General features: G+C 40.9%; 1 protein-coding gene across 2 annotated transcripts; it reads left to right on the forward strand.

The window, feature by feature from the left end:
- Nucleotides 1-118: 118 nt before the first annotated feature.
- On the forward strand, nt 119-27,894 carry LOC115775703 (histidine N-acetyltransferase). Of its 2 annotated transcripts, XM_030723178.1 has the most exons (6): nt 119-256; nt 21,140-21,323; nt 25,165-25,390; nt 26,247-26,471; nt 26,617-26,960; nt 27,182-27,894. In XM_030723178.1, the coding sequence occupies exons 2-6, from the start codon at nt 21,280-21,282 to the stop codon at nt 27,408-27,410; spliced, it is 1,068 nt and encodes a 355-aa protein (XP_030579038.1). In that variant the 5' UTR covers nt 119-256; nt 21,140-21,279; the 3' UTR covers nt 27,411-27,894. The 2 variants fall into 2 exon arrangements, with proteins under 2 accessions (XP_030579038.1, XP_030579039.1); XM_030723179.1 differs by lacking the exon at nt 21,140-21,323.

Genomic DNA, 27,894 nt, shown 5'->3' on the forward strand with positions numbered 1-27,894 from the left:
GACACACAGAAATAGCGGAGGGGGAGGGGGATGCTGAGCCGCTCCAGTGAACCCAGTATGGATACTGACGTAGGAAACTGGGATAGGCGGAGCTTGCGGTTCGTATTGAGTCTCCGGGAATCACCGACACCGGCCGGTCTGTGGCTTTCATTCATCGGTGGAACTATTCAGCTCGCAAATTGGCCGTGACACCATCAGCCATCCTGACTCCTCCGAACACCGACACCAAGGACGCTACTGTTGGCCATCATCCGTGGTAAGACCCGCAGAGTTTCAGGCCGAAGGCTCGGCGGCAGATGCGAGCTCTGCGCTGTCCTGCATGTTGTCTGAAGGAAAATTACCAGCCTATACTACCATCCTATACGGGCTGCCGAGCGCGCGGTGCTCAGCAGGCCAGCTCGCTTTATTATGACGTCTTGCATGGATGGGATTTATTTTAATGGGCAGTAATGCAGTATCACATTTTTGGTGGTATTATTTCAAAGCAAGCAATCCCACTGTTATGCTCTGCGTCAATATAATTATAATTATAATAATAATAATTATTAATATAGGTCCTTGACGCATATCTACTCTTCGACGCATATCTCGTCCTTGAGACACCGCTCACCAAATCAAACGGCGGCGGCGGACGTACGTTTTCTTGTTTTTTTTTTTTTATTTTTAAATAATTTTTCCGCAAAAATCTGTCCCCGTTCAAGTCAGCTGCAGGGCTGGAGGGGACTAATCAACCGATGTTTTTAACGCACGGAAAATTTCAAAATAAAAGCCCATAGTTAATTTTAGAAAATTAATTGGATGTTCAGAAATAGACCAGATTTAAAAAAAAAAAAAAAAAAAAAAAAAGAAGTCCAGAATGAGTTGATTAATATCGATCTCCGATCTCTCCTCAGCTTTTTTTTTTTTTTTTTTAGCCAAACAATTTCACTTTTTCACAGCCAGCACCAGAGAAAGTCTGACAGCAGTGACAATCCCACCGTTTTTTCCCCACCAAAAATTGCATATTCCATTTTAAATATATAGTAGGCTCTTAAAGATGACAAGAGAGACTTTGTTTGATTATTTAGACTTCTCTGGGGGTTTTCTCGCTTATAATTTCTAATATGCGTTTTATTACATGGCAGGTCAGTACGAACATGTTTAGTCTAATTCCATTAATCCTTATAGACATATATATAATAAGCATAATGAGAATATGCTCAAACTGAATCAACTCCCAATGCATAAGGGGTTAAAGCCTTTAAGTATCTTAAAGTATTAATGTAAGAAATGTGTGTATGAAATTAGTCAAATAATTCATGGCAACATAGTTGCACTGGTTTTTTATTTTATTTTGTCTCTCCACTAATTATGGATAGTAGTTAGATCAGACTCTGCTGTGTGTGAAGGACATTAGCTGTGACTCTCACCGGCAGTGTGTAAAACTGTCTTACTCACACTGTGTGCAGAGATGCACCCACTGCTGCACTGTTCCATGTGACCCTCACACTTAGCATTAAAGCAGGTTGATATGCCTACCTTAATTGAATTCAGCATTAAAGTAATTAAATTAGGGCTTTAGTTATTGTCATTATTATTATTGTTCATTTAATAGTAGGTGGCCTTCTTGCTGGTTAATAGGATTTGTGACAGCTTAGATGTTTTTTATGTTTCTTTAATGCAGCACATTGTGAAATTCTCCCTTTCAAACCAGTCCGGCTGATACACTGACACGAACCTGGTGTCGTATATCAAAATCAATAATTTTGTTTTGATTCATTAAACATTAATTAAATAAAATAGGAATTGCTTGCCAGAATTACACTTGTATCTAAGGTCATAAATCATTCAGTATATTTAGCTTTGATAGTCCCTTTCAGTTAAAAGACTTGAATAATTTTAGTCTGTAGTTTGATTTGAACCTCCAGGTGATATATGATGATATTTTCTGTTTCTGCTAATATGAGCATAATTACAGAAGCAGTTATTTATTAAGGATTAGTGTCGATGAGATTTGCATCTGTTTGCGACATTGCAAGGTCTTCGAGGTCCTCGTTTTAAATCCAGCTATCCAGAGACTTATCCAGAAGGTTTGATGCTCGGTCAGATCTGCAGGTCTTGATCCAGAACTTGCCATAGGAAGATCGCTACATTTTCTACTCTATTGTTCATTTATTTTCCAAGCGGCACACTGGGTAGAAAATAAGGTCATATTCATGTAGTGTATCTCTATTCTACACCACCCTTTCTATTATATGGTGCTGAATGTCATCCTGGATAAAACTACCAAAAAAAAAAAAAGAAAAAACGAAAAAAGAGATGACCCAGTGGGGCTGTAACACTCATTACACGAAACTGAATTAAAGAATGGCCCTTTCTATTCATAGATCTGTGTCAATAGCAGGAGCAGATAGCAGGGATGGGCTGTGTGAAAAGAATCAAGCATATCTTTCCTATATACACTTCCAAGATATTGAAAACTCAGCTTGTCATCACCAGTTATCAAAGGTGTGCACTGTCACCCTCAGCTATGCTAAACTGGGACAACAAAAAGCTTGTGTCTGTTGAAAATGAATATGAAGTCTGCAGCTGTGTGGTAGGCTTTGTTATTCATGCCTCTCTCTTTAAAAAAAAAAAAAAATCAGTTACCAGCAGACACAAGGGCTCAAATTATATAAGATCCTGTATAAACGTGATTTTAAATCTCCCAGCCGGGGATTTGTGTTCTGTGGGAGCTGCAGTATTTACCTGCAGATGGGGGATGGGGGGGTTAAGGGTGTCGAAAGAGGCCTTTTTTTGAGAACGGATATTACCACGAAATAATCCAACAGTGTTCCAACCATTGCTGACCCTCTTGTCCATGTTGCTGTTAAATCCTTAAGAGAGCTCAATTCTGCATTTTATAATGACATCTATGTGAAGGCTTGTGTGTGTATCTGAATGGTCACATGATAGGCATTTAGCCTGAAAAGCAAACACAACGTGACATGAAGATGTCAGTCCATCCAACAAGCCAACCACTGTGGCCAACATTGCAAGCAGGCAGTCAAGGTTATAGTAGCAACTTTTTTTTTGTGTCAAATGAGAAGACAAGATCAAGATGTCTGTCTAGTCTAGCTTACCCTATACCACAGATGTCATTAGATACATGAGACTCATGCAACATTAACAGATGTGAGGCTTATCTCATTACCTCTCCCATCACTCTTTGCCAGTGCTCTTTATTGAGTAGCCCTCTGAAATGGAGTCAAAGGACCAGGGGTTCGATCTTTAACTATGAACTGAGATGCAAGTTGCATTACTGGACACAAACTACTGGTGATAGTTATTCACTCAAAACAGTACGTCTGTGTTGTCTTGTATTCATATAACATTCATCATGAAGATTCAGTAGCACACTGTATTACACGGCATAAGATATTCCAAAATTATTTTTGCACTGTTACATATTATGAAGCATATTAACACTGGTATGAACTGGCATGTTGGAATGAGGAATTTGCAGGTTCTCCCTGTATCTGTGTGGGCTTTCTCCGGGTACCCCGGGTTCCTCCGACAGTCCAAAGACATGCATGTTTAATTGGCGAATCTAAATTGGCTGCAGGTGTGATGTGACTGGTTAGATAGCCTGTCTCTCTGTGTTAGCCCCGTGGTATGCTGATGACCTGTTCAGGGTGCACCCTGCCTCTTGCCCTGGAACAGCTGGGATAGGCTCCAGCCCAACCATGCCCTTCAATTGGAGTGGAAGGAAATGGATGGGTGGATGTTGGAACGGTCTGTTTGGTGGCCCATCTGGACTCTACATAGCTGCTATGCTACAGTACATATGTGTGCTCAAAATGGAGAGATGGCTCCATGAGGCATTTGCAACTGCACAAAGATTGCTTATGGATAGGTTTCCCTTTTCATAATAAATATCAAACATACTTTTAGCAAAATAGAGGTCATTGGTTACAATAATTCAGGTTAGTAGAGAATTACATTGTTAAAATGTTGTGATGTCACATCCGTTTTGATATGTTGGGAGGTATGTGTTCATGCAGAATTTCTACTGACTTAAATGTAATGCAATCGATTTGCTTAGAGGAAACAAACAAGCTAAAAACAGCATCTGACATCTGAAGAAAACATTTGTTTTATATTCGCATGCAGCAGAAACAGAACAACGTTGGCCCTATGTCATGTTTATGTCATTAATTAAACCTGGAATAAAATAATATTATAAGTGAATTGAGCATACTGACACAAAATCTGATTCTTACTTGGGTACAGGGCTACATTTTGGTTGCAAGGAACCAAGTGGACCCATGAAGGCTTCTATTGCCGCGTTTCCACTAAAACCTACTCAGCGCGTCGACTCGCCATGGTCTTGTTTTGCTTCCATTACAATTGAGTAACACCTCATTGTGGGTGGAGTCGATATAGCGACGCAGGCAGCAGTCTCTTGACATAATTTGTATGCGACTCAAACACAACGCAGCAATGGATAGATAGATAGAGGCAAGCTAACGGTAGCTAATGCTAGTTTACTATCATCATCATGCATAAGTCCCCCCGTACAATATTTTAATGGACGAAGGTTATCATTGTTAAGTATTATAATATGTATGCTGTGTGCATGTTTCAGATGGCCCTCTTGTTGCAAACCATCGGTCTGGGCATTCAACCGAGCTTCCCAGCGCTTTGCGTGCCTGCTTTTTCTTGCTGTCGGGTTTTAAAAATGACGCAGTTGATTCCTGGTGAAGGAGTCACTGTCATGACACTGTCATGATGACACTCCCTGGCCAATCAGTGGCATGCTGTTCTTTGACGTCACATTTTTGGATCGCCTTGGATGAGTGGGTACTAAAAAAGTACCTCGTACCAGGTACTAATGGAAAAGGCTACAAACCGTGCCGAGTCGAGTCGAGCAGTGCTGAGTAGGTACTAGTGGAAAGGTGGCATAACACAGGCATCTAATTAAACCTGTGGGGTCTAGGGTAGAATTGGCTGCTATTGATTTCTTTGGATTTCACCTTTATATTTCACCTTAAAAGCTGTTTACCTTGCCTTGTTTGATATCGTTTTTTTCAGCATAAACTTACATGTGTGACTGTACAGTTATTTCTTCATTCTGACATACTGTATTAACACATTAATACATTAATAAATTCAAAATTAAGAAGAAAAAAGTTATTTTTTTACTGTGAAAACCACAGACATGTTCAATAAAATTTTTTTTATAACTTAAAATACAAATATAAGTTGTAAATTTTAAAGACTTATGCACAAATTTACCAACTATTCGTACTAACATGCTGCAGATGTTTTTGTTTTTCAGAACTATCAGGCATCACAATAAGTTCAGATACACCATTGAAAGCCCAGAATTACCACAACAATCATGCCCATCGTGAGTGTAGGTAAACGTTTGTCTACAGCTGTATGGTGTTTCCAATTTGAACAAGAAGACTTCAGCCAAAAGTGTAACTTTTAAGTCTAATGTGGAGTCAGTTTATTTAGTTATTTATTTGCTTTTTAGTTTGAATTTTCACTTGCAACTAGTTTAAATGACGATAATGAAAGCAGAGACGTATTCGACGACTAAAGTTCAACACAGCCTGGCTTTCTTTGCATTAACTGGCTCGACAACCTAAAACCCCATTTGAAAATAGCAGGTCTCACAGTGCTTCAGGCTCTGTGCCCGCTCACATACAAATGGGCGTTTTACGAGTCATGTGACTCTACTACGGCACAAAATGATCCCCATGAGTGCCGCCTACTCCAATCAGAGATGTTATGGGATTAACAATCTATAAAGAACACAAAAAATGCAACACTACTGCAAATAAGACAAAGAGCTTAATGCTGCAGAAAATTGTTAATGTGGTGATTTAGTGCACAGAGCGGTAAAATAAGTATTTCAAGTTAATTATTTTAACCCTGAGTGCATTCTCAGAGTTGCTGTTTGTCTCTAAGGTGATGGCTGCACATTCGAGCTCTGGAACTTTAAATTGCATGAATGCAAAAATGAAAACTTACTTAAAGCTTACTGTCCCACAGCCTAGTATATAAGACGGGGAAACTGCTTTAGTTTGTCAGCAGATCAAAGTGAAATGCATTTAATTCATTGAACAGCTATTCTTTGCGTGTCTTCTAGTAGTGACAATTCTAGCAGTGTAAAAGAGACTTAGCAGCAACCAGCTGTAAAAATATTTTCTGCATAACCAAATTAATACATGCACATTCCTGTGACAATGTGCATATAAACCATATCCTCCCAGCAGAGGATCTGTATTGCACTTAAAACATGTTGCAAGTAAAAGAACCAAAAAGTGGCACTTCCAGATGATTTTAAAATGAACCTGCTCCCAACCAGGTTGTGTGTTCACATTAAGTTAGCACAGTGATTTAGCTAGGTAAAGTGAGAGCCACTTTTCTGACTTTAAGCTTGACATACAGTAACTTGCTAAGCCTTTAATTTTGCTTCGTAGTACACCCCCTCAGATTCTGTTAACCTAATGCAGTGCACTGAAATAGTCCAATATCATAATTAGCTCTGCTTTATCAGTGAGCCACTGTCATTTGATCCCCAGAAATATAACACTATCAGTTCTTGCATTTTTTGTGATTGAACAGGTGCGTTTTAATATATTCCTCTCTACATGAGGGATGTTGTGATATTTTCCATGCATGCTGTTAATGAATGAAGTGAAACACTGCCATGAAATGCTGCCATGTAGCTTTTATGGATGCTGGGGTGGGGGGAGGGGGTCTGATATGAACTGATCTCTTTTGACAGCTTGGTATTTGGAATTGAAAGAGTGGAGGCATTATTGTATTAATCATGCAAGGGAGAGAAAAAATAGGGAAACACAACATGGACATCCACTTTTGTCAACACATTTACCTACGCAGTCTAGTCTCTTTGCCTCTAACACCGGCAGTCGATGTGCGCGCAGGAGGGGGATGGGCACAAGCGTCTGCTCATATTCTACTACTCTGGTTGCAGTTGGTTAAGCATGTCATCGTGTAAGATCCTAACAGGTTAGTGGTAAACTCAGTGTGCACAGCTTGTGGAGTCATGCTGTGTCATAATGATGAGCTAATACTTTTAGCCCACCCTGCTTTACCCACATCTCATCACCAGTGACTGCAAACCAGTGTCTAATAGGGCAGTATGTTTTATAAGTGATCATGTGACCATTTGTATCGCGCTTGCATAAGTGCAGTAAATTGATTTATGCCTGCTTTGAGTGACTTTGAGACCTTTATAGTATTAGTTTGGGCAGCATGACATAATGAGCCAGACAGATACCTCACGCTTAAGGGTTTTTCCAGTTACCCAGCCCCCAGGAGGGGGGTGCCTGGTTGTCTGTTTATTTACCAATATTACAGCAACACTACCAGTCCCATTCATACTAAATTTGCACACAAGGTGGCCAGTCACAACTAGATCACCTGATTACATTTTTGCCATAATTGGTTCAAGGTCAAGGTAAAAAATAAATAAATAAAAAATCCCTGTGTTAAAGACAGGGATTTTTTATTTATTTTTTAAAATGATATCTCCCTCAAAACCAGATATCAGATTCATCTGATATTCGGTACTCAGTTGTGGAGCACGATTTTGGCCACATCTCAGCTGGAAAAAGACACAACATCCTCATTTGTAGCAGTAAGAAACATATCACTATAGATGTGTAACATTTGATCAGGATATGATCCGGATATGTGGATATGACACAACTTTTGAGTCTTAATCAATCCCATCACTCACTTCCCTTATTATCACCCACCTGACAGATCACATATTCTCTCATTATAAGAAATAAAGCTGTAGTTGTAATATACAGTTCTGTGAAAAAGCATCTGAAACACTTACATGTTTCAGATCATCAAATAAATTTTAATATTAAACAAACTTGAGTAAATACAAAATGCAGTTTTTAAATGATGATTTCATTTGTTAAGGGAAAGAAGCTATCTAAACCTCCCTGGCCTTAAACCCCTGAAACCTAACAACTGGTTGTGCTGCCCTTAGCAAGAACTGCAATCAAGTGTTTGCACTGAGTATTTCACATTGCACTAGAGGAATTTTGGCCCACTGTTCTTTGCAAAGTTGTTTGAATTCAGCCACACTGGAGGGTTTTTGAGCATGAATGGTCTGTTTAAGGTCATGCCAAAGCATCTCAATGGGATTTAAGTCTGGAATTTGATTAGGCCACTCCAAAACCTTCATTTTGTTTTTTAGCCATTCAGGACTTGCTGGGGGGGTTTGGGTCACTGTCCTGCTGTACAACCCAAGTGCCCTTGTGCTTTGGAGCAAAAACTGATGGCAAGACATTCTCCTTCACGATTTTCTGGTAGACAGCAGAATTCATGGTTCCATCAACTATGGCAAGTCATCCAGGTCCTGAAGCAGCACTATTGAACTGGTGAATGATGGCTTCCACTCCCGGTTAGCTTTTCCCCTTAATAAATTAAAACATAATCTAAAACCTGCATTTTGTATTTACTCTGGTTATTTTTGTAAATGTTAGCGGACTGGTTCTTATATAGCACTTTTCTACCCTACTTGAACACTCACAGTGATTTATACAGCATGCCTCATTCACCCATTTACACCAGCACTTTTTACAACATCTAAGTGCTTTCTATCTAACATTCACACTCCAATGAACACATTGAAGAGCAACTTGGTGTTCTTTGGCATGCAGACTGGACAGCCGGGGATTGAACCGACCTTACGATTTGTCAGTGACCTGCTCTGCCTCCTGAGCTACAGCCACTCCAAAGGATAGCTGTCTGAGGATGGTATAGACTGTCTAATATGGTTTATATCAAATAAATGTATTTGAAGATTTGAAAAATGAAGTTTTATAAATGCTGAGTCTGTCAGGCCTTAGTGTTTGATCAGCCCAGCTTAATCTACTGCTTTTCCCCAGTGTTTTAAGAGCCATTAAGCTTTTAAGAATCTCTGTGAGCAATGATTGTTTCTTGCATTGTACATTGTGCATTGTGCATTGTGAATTGTGCAGGTCTTGCAGGGCTCTCACATGCATGAAACCCAAACTGAACTTTCAGCTTTCACAGGTCTTCACCTTTAAATGTAATGGTTACATTCTGGGAATTTGGTTTTGTCCCCATAATGTAAATGATGTGACTGCACAATCAGATTCAGGTTCCCACAACATACACACACGTAATCATATTTAAGGAAAAGTTGGACTCTGGATTTAGAGTGAGCACACCAGGAATGGTTTTAAAAGGATTATTGAAATGTAGATAATAGTTAATGGAGAATGAATGTGGAACAAAAGGAAGAGAATGGTTTAATTTGTGAAAGATGGACTGCGGGATGGATCTTAAGATTGTCACTTCTCCTTCCTGAATGGGAAACAATGGTGGCTGATACCCTAAAGAGGCTTCAAAGGGTGACAATCCTGAGGCAGAGGAAGTAAGAGTGTTGTCAGCATATTCTATCCAGGGGAGGTGTGTACTCCAAGATGAGGGATTTGAGGAAGAGATGCCAACCAGGAGTTAGAAGCAGCTCTGCATGCTTCAAACTATCTTTCTGTTTGACTGACGGTGAAAACCGGAGGATGGAGTGACTTTGGCACCTAAAGCTTCACAGGATGCCTTCCACACTTGAGATGAAGCAATATCAGTGGGGATGCTTTGGAGACAGAAAACGTGTACTAGGAGATGAGCGGTTTTAGGGACTGAGGGGAGTTTTGGTAGGGCTATGCAATTAGCTGAATTGATGATGACCTGTGTCAAACTCTAGTGCAATATGTGACCATGGATGACTGGGAGTGGGGAATGGGTGTAGGAGATGTGAGAGTGACTGTGAACTAGTCTTACCGCTGGCACATAAAGAACAAGGTTGAACATATTCTTGGGTGTCTAAGGTCGGCCACAAGAAAGAGCGTTTTAACAAAGAGATGGTACGGCTTATACTAGAGTGGTAGGCAAACTTGGTGATGTGGACCCAATGAATAACCTGTGAGCGAACAGATGAGGCTAAGTGTAATCTGTTTGCTGGGTGGGGGTGGGGGTGGTGGGTGGGGACTTTGGAGGGGTTACCGGAAAGTGGGCAGGTTTCCAAATTGCAGTGCGGAACAATAGTCCAGAGTGGGCAAGCATGTGGTGACCTTCTCTTCACAGATTTGGGATTCTAGATGTGGATTAAGAGGTAAGTGGCTGGTGGTGTGCTCCTGAGAGGAACAAGTTTCTGAGGCTAAACTTGACTCAGGGTTACTGGACACAAACACAGACACTAGCAGATAACCAAGAGGGCCTGATTGTCACCAGGAAGTTAAATACCATGAGGTTGGTGAGGTTATTCAGAAGAGGTGTGAGAAGGATGATTTGGAGGAGCTCGTGCCCACAAATCCACCTGCATCTCAGAGACAGAAGAGAGAAAGGGGGAGGGTGGGGGGTGGAACACACAAATCCCAAGCCTGCCCAGGCCATATCACACACACACACACACACACACACACACACACACACACACACACACACACACACACACACACACACACAATGTTGTCCTTGGAGATTAATGGCTGTACAGGCGCTGCAGTGCAGAGGAGAGGCCAAAGAGAGGCTAAGAGAGAGGAAAGATGAGAGGGGGATGGTAGGATTGAAAGAAGGGAGAGGAGTGGAGGTTTTTTAAAAGAGCTGAACAGATGGTTCAGGGGAGGCTGAGGTTTGACAGAGGAAGGACTTGAGATAAGTGTTAAGGCTTAAATGGAAAGAAAAACCAAGAGGAGATGGAGGGGGGTCTTGCTTGTAAATATTCCTCACTTGTGATGCACTGCTGCAATGTCAAACAGGGCTTTGCTAAATCTGTGAATGGACTGCTTAACTCACTCCCTCCCTCTCTCTGAAACTGGACAGAGGAGACACAGAAATACAAAACACAAAGCCCTCATTCTCGCTGTCCTCTCGCCTTCCACAGTTTCATCATATTTATTACGTCCGCTGACAGCTGTGGCTGTAATGACACATAATCCACGCCCCCCCCCCCCCCCCCTACAACACACACATTCCCCCGTCTCCTCCCCCCTACGACCCTCATTCATTTTATAGACAAGCAGTTTTTGCCAGAAGCATTGGCTTTGTTTGTAAACATCCCTTGAACAAGAAACCAGTCTCTGAAGGAGAAATCTGATTGCTTCAGAGATTTTCTCAGTGTGAAGTTATAAATTATCATTATGACATATAAAGATGACATGCAATCATTAAGAAAACTCATATTACCATGTCCCGTATGTAATTATGCGAACATATCCATGCATACATAATAATTAGAAATAAAATAATATTTAAAATGCTGCTTAATACTATGACTCTGTGTCACCTGCTTCCATCATCCCACCTTGGTGTCTGTGATGGTTCATCATAAGTAATCGATAAAGTTATGGCTCTTGTTCCATTTGATAGAATTGTCCATGAATGGATTCTGCTGGGAAAAAAAGATGATTTAAGTGACTTTGAATGTAGCACGGTTTTTGGTGCCAGACAGGCTGGTCTCAGTATTTCAGAAACTGCTGCTCTGCTGGGATTTTCCCACACAATCACCTCTATGGTTTACAGAGAATGGTCCGAAAAATAGAAGATATCTAGTGAGTGGCAGTTCTCTGGTGGAAAATGTGTTGCTGATGGCAGATGTCAGAGGAGAATGGCCAGATTGCTGCAAGCTGATAGCAGGGCAGCAGTGACTCAAATAAACATTTGCTACAACCACAGTATGCAGAAAGGCATCTTCATGCATAGAACATTGTATCTTGTAGCAGATGTGCTATGGCACCAGCAAACCTCACTGGGTGCCAGACCTGTCAGCTAAGAAAAAGAAACTGAGACTGTGGCTCATTAAAATTGGACACTGAAAGATTGGAACAGTCTCCAGAGTCTCCATTTCAGATTGTAGGGTCAGAATTTGGCATAAACAACACAAAAGGATGGGCTCATCCTGTGTGGTATCAGTGGTTTTGGCTAGTATACCACCTGAGCCTTGAAAAAGGCGACTGGACTTTTTTGAAGACATCATTTTTTGAAGACATTTAATCTCTTATGCAAGAGGCTTCTTCAGTTCTAAAACCAAAAGGTGGAGAGTCCCAGGTATTTAAACCGTAGTGGGGGGTGTCTGCTTCTGAGACATTAAGTTCACCAGGGGAGGACACCAGGCATAATAGGTTACTGTTCTTGGACTGTGCTGTGCTCATTGGGGAGGATGGAAGCCTCAACATTGAAGTTTACCAGAAGTCCACACACACAGACCAGTACCTATCTTTGACTCCCACCACCCACTGGAACATAAACTTGGGGTGATCAGGACCCTGCAACACTGGTCAGAAAGCAAGAAAGAAGGTCAGACACCAACTAGGGCGAAAGAGAATGACAACCAGAACACCATTGTCATCCCTTATGTAGCAGGTTTGTTAGAGAAACTCAGGAGATTTTTCTCCAAGTATGATACCCCAGTGTGCTTCAGACTCAGCCACACTCTAAGACAAAAACTGGTTCATCCCAAGTGCAAAAACTCCCAAATACAAACTAAGCAACATAGTGTATAGTCAATACACCCAATCTTGTCTAATCTCAGAAACTAAGCAGGGTTGGGCCTGATTAGAACTTGGATGGCGATCGCCTGGGAATACTGTGTGCTGAATAGGGTGGCTGTAGCTCAGGAGGTAGAGCAGGTCTACGATCCCTGGCTACCCCAGTCTGCATGCCAAAGTATCCTTGGGCAAAATACTGAGCCCCAAGTTACTCTCTGATGTGTTCATTGGAGTGTGAATGTTAGATAGAAAGCACTCAAATATGGAAGAAATTGCTTGCATGAATGGGTGAATGAGGCAGGTTGCATAAAGTGCTTTGAGTGCTCAAGTAGAGTAGAAAAGCATTATATAAGAACCAGCCCAAAAAGCCACTGCACAAACACATGGCACAACATAGAAGAGCCACCTTGATGGGGCAAGACTCAGCTGTACATCTGCACCTAAAGGATAAAGGTCACTCCTTCGAGGATGTCAGTGTTCACATTCTGACCCAGGAAGACAGGTGGTTTGAAAGAGGAATAAAACAGGCCATCTATGTCCACTGTGAATGGCCGTCATTGATCCTTACGACACCAGTGGCTAGCCTCTTACAATGCAGTTTTGAGATCCCTTTCCAGGCTCCTCAACTCCCACTCACACCACATGACAGTGGGGCAAGGTCTCACACTAGGGTTTAAATACCCAGCACTCTCCACCTTTTGATTTTAGAACCAACGAAGCCTCTCTGATAAGAGGTAAGACACTGAGACTACCATGACCTGGATGACTGAGAATCTACACAGATGCTTGAGCCTCGTTTAAATGCCATAGCTCATGACCATAGTATACTTGTTGTTAAGTTTCCAGCAGGATAGCATGCCATGACATGAAGCTCAAACCAGCTGAAATGTTTTTCTTGAAGATGACAGTGAATTCACTGAACTGAAATGCCCTCCACAGTCGCCAGATCTCAGTCAATAGAGCACCTTTGGAATGTGGTGGATTGAGAGATTTGCACAGAGGATGTGCAGCTGACAAATGTACAGCAACTCCAAAATCTCTGAGGGATGGATGTTTCCAGCACCTGTTGAGTCTGTGTCATAAAGAATTAAGGCATTCAATTCCATTACTTCAGTTAAAACCCTGCATGACTGTGACTTCTTACTCAGTGGTCTAATTAAATGAAACACTTGAGCACTAATTGTAGCTTAATCAGCCTTTGACCAACACATAAGAGTAAAGTTGTGAAGCACAGAAAAAAAAGATTGAAAGAAATGGAAGCAAAAATATTTCTGGCTTAAGATTAGTTCGATCCCCGGCTGCTCCAGTCTGTATGCCAAAGTATCCGTGGGCAAGATACTGAACCCTTACTGTGGCTGTGTGACTGTTAAAGCATATGAATGTATGAATGTGTGTATGAATGGGTGAATGAGTACTCAGAGTAGAAAAGCACTACATAAGAACCACTCCATTTACTTTGCACTTTTGTTTTGTAAACTCATTAATCTTAAAAGCTAATCAACAGATTGCAGATCCCAAGGAAACAACTGTGGAAAGTGGTAACCCTATATACCCTTTTCTGAATTATGCATGCCGTATTAGATAACCCATTATCCATTACCAGTGCTATGTTGTACAGGTGGTGGCCTTAAACCATTTAACACATATGCTAAAGAGATTCAGTGAGTGCTTGGGGAAGGTAATGCTTAGCGGATTGATGCTTTCTCTGATGCTGGTTGCAGGACTCCACAGTTCTTGCCCAGGTAAGGTAAAAAATCTGTAAAGTGTGCTTTTTGATTTTTATGTTTGGTAACTAATTGCTGACAAATGTCAAAATTCATAGCATAATATGTGTTTCTTTATTTCCAGGAAAAACAGGGGAAAAGGTCTTGTGCTTTTCCCTTCAAGAATGGATCCAATGGCCCCTAAAACCTTGAACACAATAAAAGTTTCTGTTCTATTTCCATTTACCAAAAAAATAAAACTTTTAAACACAAAATGTTTTGGGATCTTTTCTATTTTGGGGCTCTCTATGGGACCACCGTGCTTAAAGCAGATAACCCATAAGCTAGACAGGAAATGGCGTTTCACTAATTTCTAAATTAGTTTAGTCTAAATTCATTTAGCCTGGAAGAAGAGTGTTGCTCTATACATTAAAACCCTCCTTAAAGCTAGGACATCTTACTATTCATCACTGACTGAAGAAAATAAGAACAACCCCAGGTTTCTTTTCAGCACTGTAGCCAGGCTGACAAAGAGTCAGCTCCGTAGAGCCGAGTATTCCTTTAACTTTAATTATAAAGTTAAAGTTTCCAGTTAAAGAAACTTTAACTAGATGCACCTGTGACCTGCCCTTGCCTGCAATGAACAACTGGTTAACACGAGCGTATCACCGCTGAGATGTCTTATCAAATGCACTTTGAATTACCATAAATACCGTTTGTCCTATCGAAAAAATTCAAATGGTTTCTGAAAGCTGAGAAATTGCGCTTCACAGACAACATAAGGTTATTACGGTAATTGTTGCCAGAAGTCCACGAACAGAGGGATATTTGAAGTACGCTCTGTTCCCGATGACACGTTTGGCTTTATAGGGTTAGTATTGTGTAGGACCTCCTTGTGTTGTCAAAACAGTGCATGGGTATTGAGATATCTTGAGGGTGTTGTGTGCTGTGGAACATTGACAGCTGGGATGTCAATGACTTTGGGATGTGGAATGGCCTTCTTCTGTTGGATCCCACAGATCCTCAGTTAGATTAGGATCTGGGGAGTCTTTGTTGTGTTTCTTTTCTTCCAGCAGTCGGCGCACAGTGTCTCTGAAACAGGCGGCTGCCATCAGGGAGCACTGTTAGCATGTGGAGGTGTGCTTGATCTTCAGTAGTCTTTAGGTGCATTGTATGTGTCAAAGTAAAATCTGCACAAATGCCAGAACCCAAGGTTTTCCAGCAGAACATAGCATTGCAGTGAGATGATAAATATTATTTATGTCATCTGTCAGTGCTTTTAATATTGAGGCTAGCTTGTGTAACTCCAAACCACTGCATGGAAAAAAATGCTCTATTGGAGCTTTTCTTATCATTGACTCAAGCGGTCTTTGCTATAATCTTCCGGTAGCTAGATGCATACCTCTTGGATCTGGAATGTAAGCTACACTTGTGACATAGTACTATGTCACAAGTAGACAGAAAGACTAAGAGAATATTAAAAGTTTTGGCATGTGTGTTTGCTGAGGACTAGCAGTGGTAGTCGGGAGTGTGTAAAGAAACTGTTGATACTGTATTGCAAGAGTTGCCTAGTAGTCTCCTGTATGAAGTACCTGAATATTTAAATATGCTTTGCAAATTTAGGGCCTGTCTACTTCTCAGTCAAGCCTGCAGAGCCTGCATGACTGAGAGATGGCTTTTTAAACTCTAAATTACAGTGACATATTTTTGGGTAAGTGTAAGAATTGTGGGTTGGTCTTGATAGCATCTTCATATACACTCCCCTCAAAAAGTATTGCATCACTGAGGCAAATCTCTTTATTTTTGCTGTAGACTGAAAACATTTGGGTTTGACATTAAAAGATGAAACATATGAGACAAAAGAGCAACAGCTCAGCTTTTATTTGCAGGTATTTATACCTGGACCTGACACACAATTCAGAAGATAGCACCTTTTGACTGAAGCCATCCATTTTCCTGTGAGCAAAAGTATTCAAACGTGACTGACAGGTGCGTCCTGTTACACTGACTATTCAAACAATAAATCGCGTTGAATGTCTACACTCAGTTTCAGATTTGGGTTTGCCTGTGCAGACTGTGCATTTATAGTTAGAGGAGTAACCAACATGAAAACCAGAGAGCTGTCTGTGGATGAAAAACAAGCAAATGTGACGCTGAGAGAAGATGGAAAACCAGTCATTGCACAAACATTAGCCATAGCCAGTAACAACCATATGGAAGGTCCTGAAGAAGAAAGTCATCACTGGTGTACTAAGTAACAGGTGCGGAACAGGTAGACCAAAGAAAACAGCAGCAGCTGATGACAGAAACATTGTAAGTGCTTTAAAGAAAGACCCTAAACAGCTGTTAGCAACAACCTCCAGAGGGCAGGAGTGAAGGTATCAGAGTCTACTGTCCACAGAAGACTTCATGAACAAAAGCACAGAGGCTTCAGCAGAAGATGCAAACCACTAATTAGCAAGAAGAACAGGAAGGCCAGGCTGGAATTTGCCAAGAAGTACAGAGAGAAGCCTCAGGAAGTCTGGGAAAAAGTTTTATGGGCTGATGAACCGTTACCAAGGTGATGGAGAGGCTAAAGTTTGGAGAAAGAAAAGATCCCAAACATACGAGCTCATCTGTGAAACAATGGAGGTGATGTCATGGCTTGGGCTGCATGGCTTCATCTGGGACAGGCTCATTGATCTTCACTGATGATGTCACCATAATGGCAGCAGTACAATGAACTCAGAAGTCGACAGAAACATTTTGTTTCTCAGTTTAAAGAAAGATGCAACCAAACGGACTGGGAGATCCTTCATCATTGCGGCAAGATAATGACCCCAAACACACTGACAACACTACAAAGGAGGCAGGAAGTGGAAGGTTTTAGACTGGCCCAGTCAATATCCAGACTTAAACCCTATAGAGCATTTTAGCTGCTAAAGAGGAGACTGAAGACATTAACACCCCCCCCCCCCCCCCCCCCCCCCCCCCCCCCAACAAAGAAGCAGCAGTGAAAGCCTACACCACAGAAGAAGAATGAAAATGTTGAGTTATGTCACTGGGTCACAGGCTTGATGCAGTTATTGCAGCAAAGGACTTGCAATTAAATATTCAGTCTTATTCACTTTAATCTATTTTATCTGTTCCAATATTTTGATCACAAAAAAAGATGTGTGGGCTCAGACAGAAGGTGCCATCTTCTGAACTCTGTATCAGATCCAGATGGAAGTACCTGGAAATAAATAGTCCATATGTTTCATCTTTTAATGTCAAACCCAAATGTTTTCATTCTACAGCAAAAATAAAGGGATTGGCCTCACTGTTCCAATACTTTTGGAGGGGAGTGTAGTAAGTTATTTAAGGAAATTTTAAAATCAAAAGACCTGAATGTTTTTTTTTTAGAACTGGAATAAACTTTATTTTCAAGTCAAGTCCATATTTTTTTCAAGTTTTATTCTGTACATAAAACCATAGCTGCAGGCTGTGTGAGTACTTTTAATTCCACCTAATCAAGATAGCTATACTCCAGAAGAAAGAACTCAGCTCATTCTTTGCATGGAAACAGGATAATTGCAATTTCTCCTTATACTGATACGGTATGTCAGCAGATACAGGTGAGTGACAGTAAATCAGATGGAGCTTGAACTGGATCCAGTCCTGAAATATTTCAGTGCCCTTATTTGGTGCATTATATATACAGGTCAGAAGTTTACATACGCTCTTCATGGGCATGAATGTACTTTTGGGCTTTGAAGTGATTATAAAGTGCACACCTTTAATGACTTTAAAAAACAACAATTGTATATAGAAGTTTAAACTTATCTTGGCTTTTGTCAAATCTACACAGGGCCAAAACTATATATACACACTCGAGTATACACCCACTTAAAGTTTTAAGAAGCGGTGCTGATGTTTCTACAATGTTTTTTTAAATTGACAAGGCCTGTTAACTTCTCATTAGTGATCATGACTGACTACGTCTGGCAGTTTCTCTTTGTCAGTATGAAAAGAATTTGTGTGACAGCACTCATTGGATTGACTAATGCTCAGAACAACGGTCCAAGGAACTCACTTAAGATCTGAAAAGCAGAATTGCAGATTTACACAAGTTAGAAAGGTCTCTTGGAGCCATGTCTAAACAGCTGTAGGTTCCAGGATCATCAGGTTAAATCAAATGGAAAGGTACTCAAGAATGGAGTTAGGCCAAAGCAATTTTGCAAAAGTTATTGGTAGGGCAGCCAGGGCTCTGGATATTGCCTGAAAACCTTACAGCATCTGCATCTAGGTTTGAGTGGACTGTGCATATATGGCCCTGACAAGTGCAGGTGCCCTTCCTACCTGGTGTGTAGAGAATTGAATTCACCAGCAGCTAATGGTTGCTCGACTTTCGTCACCTGTCTCATTAGGTGCAGTAAGATTCTGGCGCTTCCAGCTGTATGTGTGAGCTTCAGATGGCGGTGCTTCTCTTCTATCATGAAGTAGCAGGCAGATGTGCGGTAGCCTATCTAGGTGCAACAAGGTCTTAAAGAGGGCCAGGTCTCTTTGCCTCAGCCAACACCTGGGATCCCAATATGAGGCCCAGGGGATCTCAGGCCCCTTCTGGAGGCTTTTTGCAGGCACAACAACTGCTGAAAAGGAAGGGGAGAAGAACAAGCAGCTAAGGTACTCCAAACAGCCTCTCCCCTCCTGACTTTTCCCAGAGCCTGGCTGGCCTCCTGAAGTCCTCAGATGGGTTCCTGGACTTTATCCCATTCTGGACCTCAAATGGCTCAATGGGTTTCTTTGCACCCTGGGAAGCAAAATTCCAAGGGTCAGGCAGGCCATCAATAAAGGAGACTGGTTTACAACCATCGACCATCTGATAGTCCTACCAGTAGGACAATTAGATTTATGTATTTCATTCTTAGATTTATTTCTTTAGTCTAACAAACAGTAGCTTTGTCCAAGACAGCATGTTTTTTAGGGTTCTAACAGACTGTATACTGGTTTGAATAACAGTTAACCCACTGAAGTAATGCATTCTTATCTGATCTTGCTACAGAAAATAGAACTCCTCACATGCTGGCCAAAGGCTTCATTTTGAGGATTTTGTATTATGCCTCAATTTTGTGCTTTTCACAACAAACTGCTCTGACTCATTTTATAAATCTAACAGTCCTACTTCCTGTATCAGAATATACATAGCTAATGTACTGGAAGTTCACTGACCACACCTTCTGACCCTACTTTGAGGACCATTTTTTTTCTGTACCCATAATTAATTTTTTTTGGCTTGCAATATCCATCCAATACTGATTAAGTGATAATAAAGAAACCTGTGGGACCTGTAAGAAAATGTGAGATTCTGATCTCCTTGCAGGACCAAAAGTCAATGAATGGAGCAAATCCAGGTGGTGCTGCTGCAGATCTGCATGAAGGTCCCACTAATTTTGATGACCCATATGGCCTAACATTTGCAATTGTCAAAGTCATGGGATCTTCAATAAGATTTTAGATAATTAGGGGTAAAGTTACTTTAGTGCTCAGGCCTCCCAAAATGTGGGGTTGACCCACTTAGCATAGAAGGGGTTAATCTGAAAATTAATATATATAATCAACCTTATTACCTTGTTAACCATCTGTCTGTCCATGCCAGTTGTCTAAATAAAGGTAAAAGATAAGTCTGTCTGAAAACTATCCATCCATCCATCCATCCATTCATTTCCGCTTATCCTGGTCAGGGTCGCGGGGGGGCTGGAGCCTATCCCAGCTGTCATAGGGCGAGAGGCAGGGTACACCCTGAACAGGTCGCCAGCCTGTCACAGGTCTGAAAACTATGCAAAATAAATAAATAAATGAATAGAAATGGGAGGTAATAGGGTGTAAGAGATGTGGTATACTCATCAATCTAGTGGAGGGATTTTTTTTGCCCACTTCTACTTATCTTGCTACCTATTTGGTGGGTAAGTTTCTTAGATTTCTTTTCACCACAAAGCTTTCTATACACTGTAACATCCAAACGCTTTCAAACACTGCACAGTAAGAAAAAACCCCAGGTTTCCATGCCTTCAAGATACAAATAGCATATTTGCAATAACTCTTTAATCTCCAAAAAAATGTAAGAGTTACCATCAGCTATAACCCCAGTCCTGTAACAAACCATCTGGTATGGAGTCATCTTTATTGTAGTGTATTCCTTTGGTCCTGAAGAATTGTGTAGCTGCACTCAGATGGCTTGTAATCACATATAGAAATGAAATAGGATTCACTTTAAGCTTTTTGATCATTTTAACTGTATTTAGAGTGAGATGTTACCGTTTGTGACGTTAAAGTTTGTGAAGTTTAACACATCTTACAGCTTAACCTTACAGAATTCATTGACCTTTTGAGATTGCTTGTTCATCGGTTATACTGTTGTTGTTTTTTTAAAATATAAACCCCCCCCCAAAAAAATAAATAAACAAATAAATAAAATAAAATAAAAACATAGGGATGCTAGTCAGTTTGTCTGTTGAAGGATACAAAGTTTAGTGGCAATGTGCAATTACCTTAGTTAATAATTTGCATTAAAAACATAAGAAATTGTAGTATGTTTCAGTAGCGGTGATTTTACGTATTATAAATATTATAAATTATAAATACTGGTGTATTTGTTATCTGTTACAGTCTGGTGACTGTAGACAGGCTTTCAACCTGTCTACAGTTACATTAGAATATCCACTGAATTTTGGGTGTGGTTTATAGAAATGGGGAGTTGTCCTGCATTGCTTTAAATATGCACTTTCTTGAATTCTGATTAATCCTACACAGAAGCAGTGAGTGTAGGTGGCAATCTTGGAGTACATTGCACAGTTGTCTTAATTTCATCACAACAAGCACAGGGTGATTATTGACAAACTAATGATTTTCTGGTACCTGTGTGTCAATGGTTTGTTTCATGTATAGGCGGGGCTGCGTGGGAGAAATGGACCCTGCTATCATGCAACAGAGTGATATGCTAATGTCTTTGCATCAACATGGAGCCTACTGGCATGAAGCACTGGAGCCAAGGATGTACCCAGGAGACATGAATCATTTTGGTGTCCATGTTCTCATCACTTGACCAACAGGATAACCTACTGAATCCATGGTGTGTTCCTTTGAGTTTTGTATTCTTTGGGTGCTTAAGAGACCTGTTCTTTACAGTATGACGGTCCGATCAATTTTGTGTGTAACTGTCGGGAAACAAAGTGGAAAGCTGGCAGCATGTTGCAAATGAATTTTATTTGCTTTCTTAGCAGAGGGAAAATGGTATGTTCATGATGAATGTATGCTGCATTTGGCTTTGCTCACCACAGTGTACTTGCCTTATTACCCATCAGTGTCACTTTGTGTGCTGAATTTTGCAATGTTAAACTATCCTATGAGTTATGTCTTTGGAGATAATTCATGTGATATTTGCTTAGCTTTACTCACAGGTTGTTAAAGAACATCAGCATTGCTAAAAAATAATAATAAAAGATTGAAGCTATTAGTTTTAGCAGGGGTAGAAACCGCAGTATGTTTTACCTAGGCCACTGTACAATGCATTGAGAGTGCTGTATTTTTACACTATGCTAAAAAGGCAGAAGCACAACAATGTGCCAACCACATGGCTTATTCTCTGGCTGTAAAGAATTGAATATGTTCAAATGTAGAAAAATGTATGTTTGCCATTTGTGTCCTCGCAAATGGCAGCGTGTGCCAAAAATATCCCAGCTTTGGGCCGACAGTGTGCTTTGGTGTCATTTCAACTTGTATTGCATATTGCAGTGTTTGTCACCTGGTGCACATGGCAGTACCGGTGCTTTTCAATCATGTATGGATGCAGAAGCATGGAGATGGCACACAGGGAAACCTCAGTAACCACTTGGTTTCCTTCTTAAACTACTGCAGCTGTACATACTTCAACCATGAGTATAAATGGTTACAGGAATGTGTTCACATCATAGTTTGCACCAAAGTGGACCAATGCCTTGGCTTTAATCAGAGGAATAGTTTTTCAAGTTATTCTTATCTCGGTCAAAAATGGTGTATATTGAATTATAACCTCAAACAGCCAGATTTATTTTTAATTTTTTACTGAACTCAACTGAATTTACTGACAGTTCTGCTTGTTCTCCATGACTCGCCAATAAAGTCACGTCATGGTCTGTTCCTTGTTTTTGTGAATCTTTTGGTTGCATTTTTTTTTTCTCCACTGTGCGTTTTCATACCGCCAACTCTAAATCTCCTTCGTGTGGCTTGGGCATCATTAAATACTAGACCTATGTGTGCACTGAGTGTACTGACATTTACTCTCAGTTTTGTCTGGAGTACATGCCAGCCACTGAGAGAGAGCCATTAAGAACACGAGCGAATGATAAGAGTGAATCAATGAGTGTGTGAGAGGCAGCAACACAAAAACAAAATAGCATTACTCTCACTGGCAGGACCAGGGTACCGAGCCAAGCCTGACAGCTCATCTCACAGCTTCAAAAGCATGATGGAAAAATTCCAGTGTCCCCAGTGTGTATGTTTGAATCTGCTGTGACCAGACAGTGTTTTCTCTGCAAATGCCCTTACAGCTCACGTGGCCCATTGATAGATTGCTGGAACATGGCTAACATTTCTGTGTTAGACACTACAAACCAATAATTCCCCTATGACACGAACCGGCCACTCCTCCAGTGCTTAAACACATCACAAACCCCCAACAAACAGGCCATAACGAAGGACTTATAATAATTCAGTTCAGCCAGGACAACAGTGAACAGAAATAATATTATGTTTTAAAGGTTATCTTACAAAAAGTTTAAAATGGGTTGACATTTATATAGTGCTTTTCTAGTTTTACTTGCCACTCAGAGTGCTTTAGATAGAAGCCATATTTATTTAGCATCCAAGCCAATTTCCGCTCACCAGCAGATGTAACACGGACATGTTTGGAATGATGGAAGAAACCAGAGCAGAAGTGAAACTCCAACCAAAAAAGCCTCAGGAGAGTCCAAACCCAGAAACCCAGATCAATGCTGTGAGCCACTAGTGCTAACCACTGCACACCTGCTCAATTGATAAAAACAGCAAAGGCACATGTCATCCAGCTGTTATACAGAAATATGGCCTAATTTGTTGAGCAAAAAGAAATCACGGTGCAATGTCCATTCTTACTACAGACTGTGTTTATTGTTCATTTTTGAGGTTTCACTCACTAGTTTACGATGGGCTGCTATTACAAAATTTGAAGCTGTTCTCCATTTGCAAAATGTATATTTCAGAAGTTTGTGATATTGAAAGATAATAAGCTTCTTATTATTAGTTTGTTAAATTATGAATTTTCCACAAAAGTGATGTGCCAGCTGTAGATATTATGTATATATTGTATAAGTGAGAGAGAAAGGCAGCAGGCTTGACAGGCTCTGTTAATGCTGTCAAAAACTGGTTTCTATGAAGCTACTGTGGGGACACGTATACAGGAGCTGGTACAGCTCCATTCACCACTGGAGCCACCTTTGCATTTACTTTCTGCATACTCTCTAGAGTTCCTCTTTCAGCTCATGGTGTAAAGTGCTACACCTCTTGCTGAACTGGACTCATGTGGTTTTGTGTTTTCAAAACCACATGAGTCCCCTACTTCTATGTCTGCCATTTGTACTTAGAAGCCATAACTCCGTGGGAAAGATATACTCACTTTCTTCAACCTGGTTGCTAGTTGGTTGGTATGCTGAGGATTATGTACAGTCTATGCCTTGGGTATTACCCTGCTGCCGGTATGTTCTACTACTTTCATTTCTTTTATTTTCCCTGTGAACCATCTTTTTTCAGCTGCCAGTAAACTGTAAAACCCCATTAACAGCTCCTCCGTGGAAGGCACCATATGGCTGTACCCACTGGCAGATCGGTCCTGTTCTTTTAGAGGTGTACCCAACAAATGATAGAATCCTTGTTTCTTGCTTTGGTAATAGTTCAAGGCCTTGTGGTTTGCTGTTGCCACAGCCTTGACTTTTCCACCTCTTGTATACAGACTGACAGGTGATGACTGGTATGCCTACCCAGCTGGTCCACGGGAATAACTGTCCCATTCCTGTATGGGACCACAATGGAATCATTGGATGGTCTTTACCTTACAATATGAAGCGCCCTGGGGCGACTTGTATTCATGATCACCACTCAGAATTATCTGCAGCTGTTGTTCTTCACATTCCTTAATGTTTCATAGAAAGCAGAAGAGAAAGACTTTATAGTCTTCGAGGTGTTTTATTTTGGCGTTGCACAGTGGGGGGTGCTCTGTGTGTGTTCTGTGCTGTTGTGGCAGAGAAGTTTCATCCCAGGATCTGCATTGTTCTTGCCTTCAGCAGCTGTTTTTGTGAACTGTTGCTAAATAAAATTTCATTAAAATGGAAAAAAAAGGACCTATGGAAAACCTGTGTGCGTCCATAAAGCATCTGAGGACTGACCAAATAGACCCAAAGATAATTAGACCCAATGCAAAATGGGACATACCAACAGTGTGTGAGAAAGCACTGACAGTAGCATCATGTACTATTAAATAATTTGATTAATTAACAATGACTACTGTTGGCCGCTGTCCCAGACAGCACTACTTTTTTTAACCTCTCGGTTTACATGCATGGCTGGCACAGGGGCAAAGTTCCTTTCCATTAATTAATGCAAAAGCTTGTGGTCCAATTGCAGAAGCAGTCAGCACTTAACTCTCCTTCTCATGTATGTTTAGTTTCCCTTTTGGTTGGTGCCTTGGAAGAATGGATGTGTGCCTCTTGGTGTGGCCAGCAGTTGAGTGATTGATGTTTTGTCCCCTTTGCCAAGGATGGAGATACTAGTGAACATGCAAAGATTCAGCAGTTACTACAGCTCCTGAGCTCTACTATGTTCTGCTTTCATCCTGCTCTGAAACACAAAATACAATTTAATATCATCCACAATAATCTTTCTTCCATTTTTTATCTTATCAGTTGTTCCAAGATGAAGATTGATACCAGCCTGACAATGTCCCAGCTCCCAGAGGCCCTGTCCCAGGCAGGCCTTCAGTTTGCTGTGGCTACTGAGGAGGACTTTGATGACATCATGGCTATGAGCCAGGACATCTATGGAGGCCTTGACTACCTCCCTACTAGATACACCAGTTGGCTGCAGGAAACCAATCGCACAGTAATATTGGCACGCAAACAGGGAAAAGTGGTAAGTTCAATCAGTAGCAACTGTGATGAGAATAAGATAAATGGCTATAAAGTATCACCGCGTGGTATTCGTGCCATTTGTGCCCCCCACCCCATGATGTAACCTGATGCGCACCACTCGAAAAATGTAACTACACATCAGGTTGATGCAGCTTGCAAGGACTCTGATTACATGCAGGGTTCAGAGGGGATTTCTGGTTACATACGTACAGTAGGCCCCGCAATAACCCAACGCAGAAGCATAATTCATGCCTCAGGCAGAGCGCCGTGAGAGAGAGAGGCTGCAGGCAGATGATAAACTTTTTTACTTTTACAATAATTCATTAAAATGTGTTTCTGATTTTGCAGTAGCTGTAGGACAGTTTTAAAATGCAGGCAGTCACTGGAACAATCCGTTTCACAGTGACTGCTCTGTTTTTATATCTTCGTTATTTTAGCACAACTAATCCCACACTTTATCCAAAGTTCATTCTTAAATTTTCCATAATGCTCATCTTCAACAATAATTAAATTATTTAGAGGTGTTAGGTATTGTGCTGTTTGTTGTACTCCTTATTTAGTAGTAGCTTCTAAAATATATTTTACCTTCACGAATCTGTAATGTAATTATCAAAATAATTAGTAAAATGAATAAAACACTTATAATTGGGAGAATTAGTTGAAAATTAACTTTTTTCTTTATTCTCCATTATTTCTCTTGTAGGATTGGGGTCAAAATCTTCCCCGTAGTATCAAAAATGGTGTTGAGTATCAAATATTTTCCTGGGTGTCGGTGTGGGGTTTGACGTTTTAGTATCATGATAACCCTAACAGGCTATCATTCTCTGTCTGTCATCATCTTCTGCTGTTCTTGATAGATTGCTCTGGAGTCTGTTTGTGTCATTGATGATGGAGAGACTATGCTGGTGGAAGGTCTGCGTGTTGCCCCTCAGGAAAGGGGCAAGGGCGTGGCAGGGGTGCTGCTACGCTTTTGCGCTGAGCTGGTTAAATCCAAGTATCCAGAGGTCAAAGTGAGCCGCTTGACCCGCGATGATCAGCTTAGACCGAAGGACTTTGAAAAGTACCGCATCATAACTAAGCAGGTAAAGCAAACCAGCCTAAAACCCCTCTGCATTGATCTGTCCTCATGCTTAACATCTCGTTGTTAGCGGCCAACAAAATGAAAGCAAAATGTCATTAGCCTCTTTAGGCTCTTCGCTCTTTCAGCACTGGCTTCTCTCTCTCCAGGGAATTCTGCTGGTGCGCTTTAGAGCTGAAGACCTCAAGCTGCGTCTCTCTGAGCTCGGGTTAGAAGGAGCCAATGAGTCCACTCTGTCCACCTTTTGCTCCAGCCCTCCTCCAGTGCGTCTTGACCATACAGCAATCCACCAGCTTTATCTGACCACTGACCTGATGCAGGGAGTCCTCCCTAATGCCACCATCATTCAAGACTGGCAGCCATTCAAGATTTTGCAAAGTAACATGGCCATCCTACTAAAGAAGGAGATTGACTGGATGGTGGATGATGTGTCCAATCCTACTGTGGCCAGCCTCTGTACCTTTCCTTTCAGGGTTCCCATTGGAGATGACTGGTAAGTGTTCCTCCTTCACTTATTGATAAGGCCAAATTGATGTCACTGGTTACAGGGACAGGGAAAACTGTTCTGAAGAAAGTGTGCTAACTGCTGTCTACCATGACAGAATCTTATACACAGTACACATAATTTCTTTAATACCTTCTTTACATTTAGAAATAGTCTTACTTTTAAGAACAGTCAACTGATGCTTTTTTTTTTTTTTTTTTTTAAACCAGGTATTATCTGAACATTGACATGTTTGGCAAAGACCTCAACCTGGCTCGGCAGCAGTTCTTGTGCCACTTGCAGCGCCACACTGCCACCTTGAAGGGTCACGTGATGTGCCAGATGTTCCTGGACCCGCCACTCTGGAAGCCCATGGCTGAATTCTGCCGCAACATCTTGAGCGTGGAGCTGGTGAAAGAGTATACCGAGCAATGCGTGGTGGAGTGTGATCTCGTCTAGTTACAGAAGGTGGATGGAAATAAGCAGAAGCTGTAGGGGTGCGACAGGAAGGAAGACGGGTTTAATCAACAAGGAAGTAACACAAATCAGTTACACTTATTAAATAAATGCAATGCTGTACTGAGGAGGAAAATCACGTAAACAAAATGTAGTTTCAGATTTAAAACAAAACTTTGAAGAATGCAGAAAAACAAATGATGGGAACTTAAATTCATTAACGCATCATGTAATCAACTACAAGAGGTCTGTGACAAATACTGAATTTATAAAGTTTGTAATAATTAATCAGTGTTAGAGAGGTGTTGATTTTGCTACTGAGGTGTATTTAATATGTTGTTCCCATAAAATACAATAAGCGAAGGCACAAATACATCTTGCCATGGATTTAAACGGACTCATGGAAAACATACTAAAACACACTGTTAATGCATCAGAATGATCAAATCTGATAGAGACCCAATGAGTAAAGTACAATGTGAATACA

The sequence above is a fragment of the Archocentrus centrarchus genome, unplaced genomic scaffold (genome assembly GCF_007364275.1).
Source record: "Archocentrus centrarchus isolate MPI-CPG fArcCen1 unplaced genomic scaffold, fArcCen1 scaffold_24_ctg1, whole genome shotgun sequence".
Classification (NCBI taxonomy): Eukaryota; Metazoa; Chordata; class Actinopteri; order Cichliformes; family Cichlidae; genus Archocentrus; species Archocentrus centrarchus.

Coding starts and splice junctions, on each gene's coding strand:
- LOC115775703 (XM_030723178.1), top strand. CDS start 21,280: ATGTTCTCATCACTTGACCAACAGGATAACCTACTGAATCCATG. Junction 25,391..26,246: donor CACGCAAACAGGGAAAAGTG/GTAAGTTCAATC, acceptor TGTTCTTGATAG/ATTGCTCTGGAGTCTGTTTG. Junction 26,472..26,616: donor ACCGCATCATAACTAAGCAG/GTAAAGCAAACC, acceptor CTCTCTCTCCAG/GGAATTCTGCTGGTGCGCTT.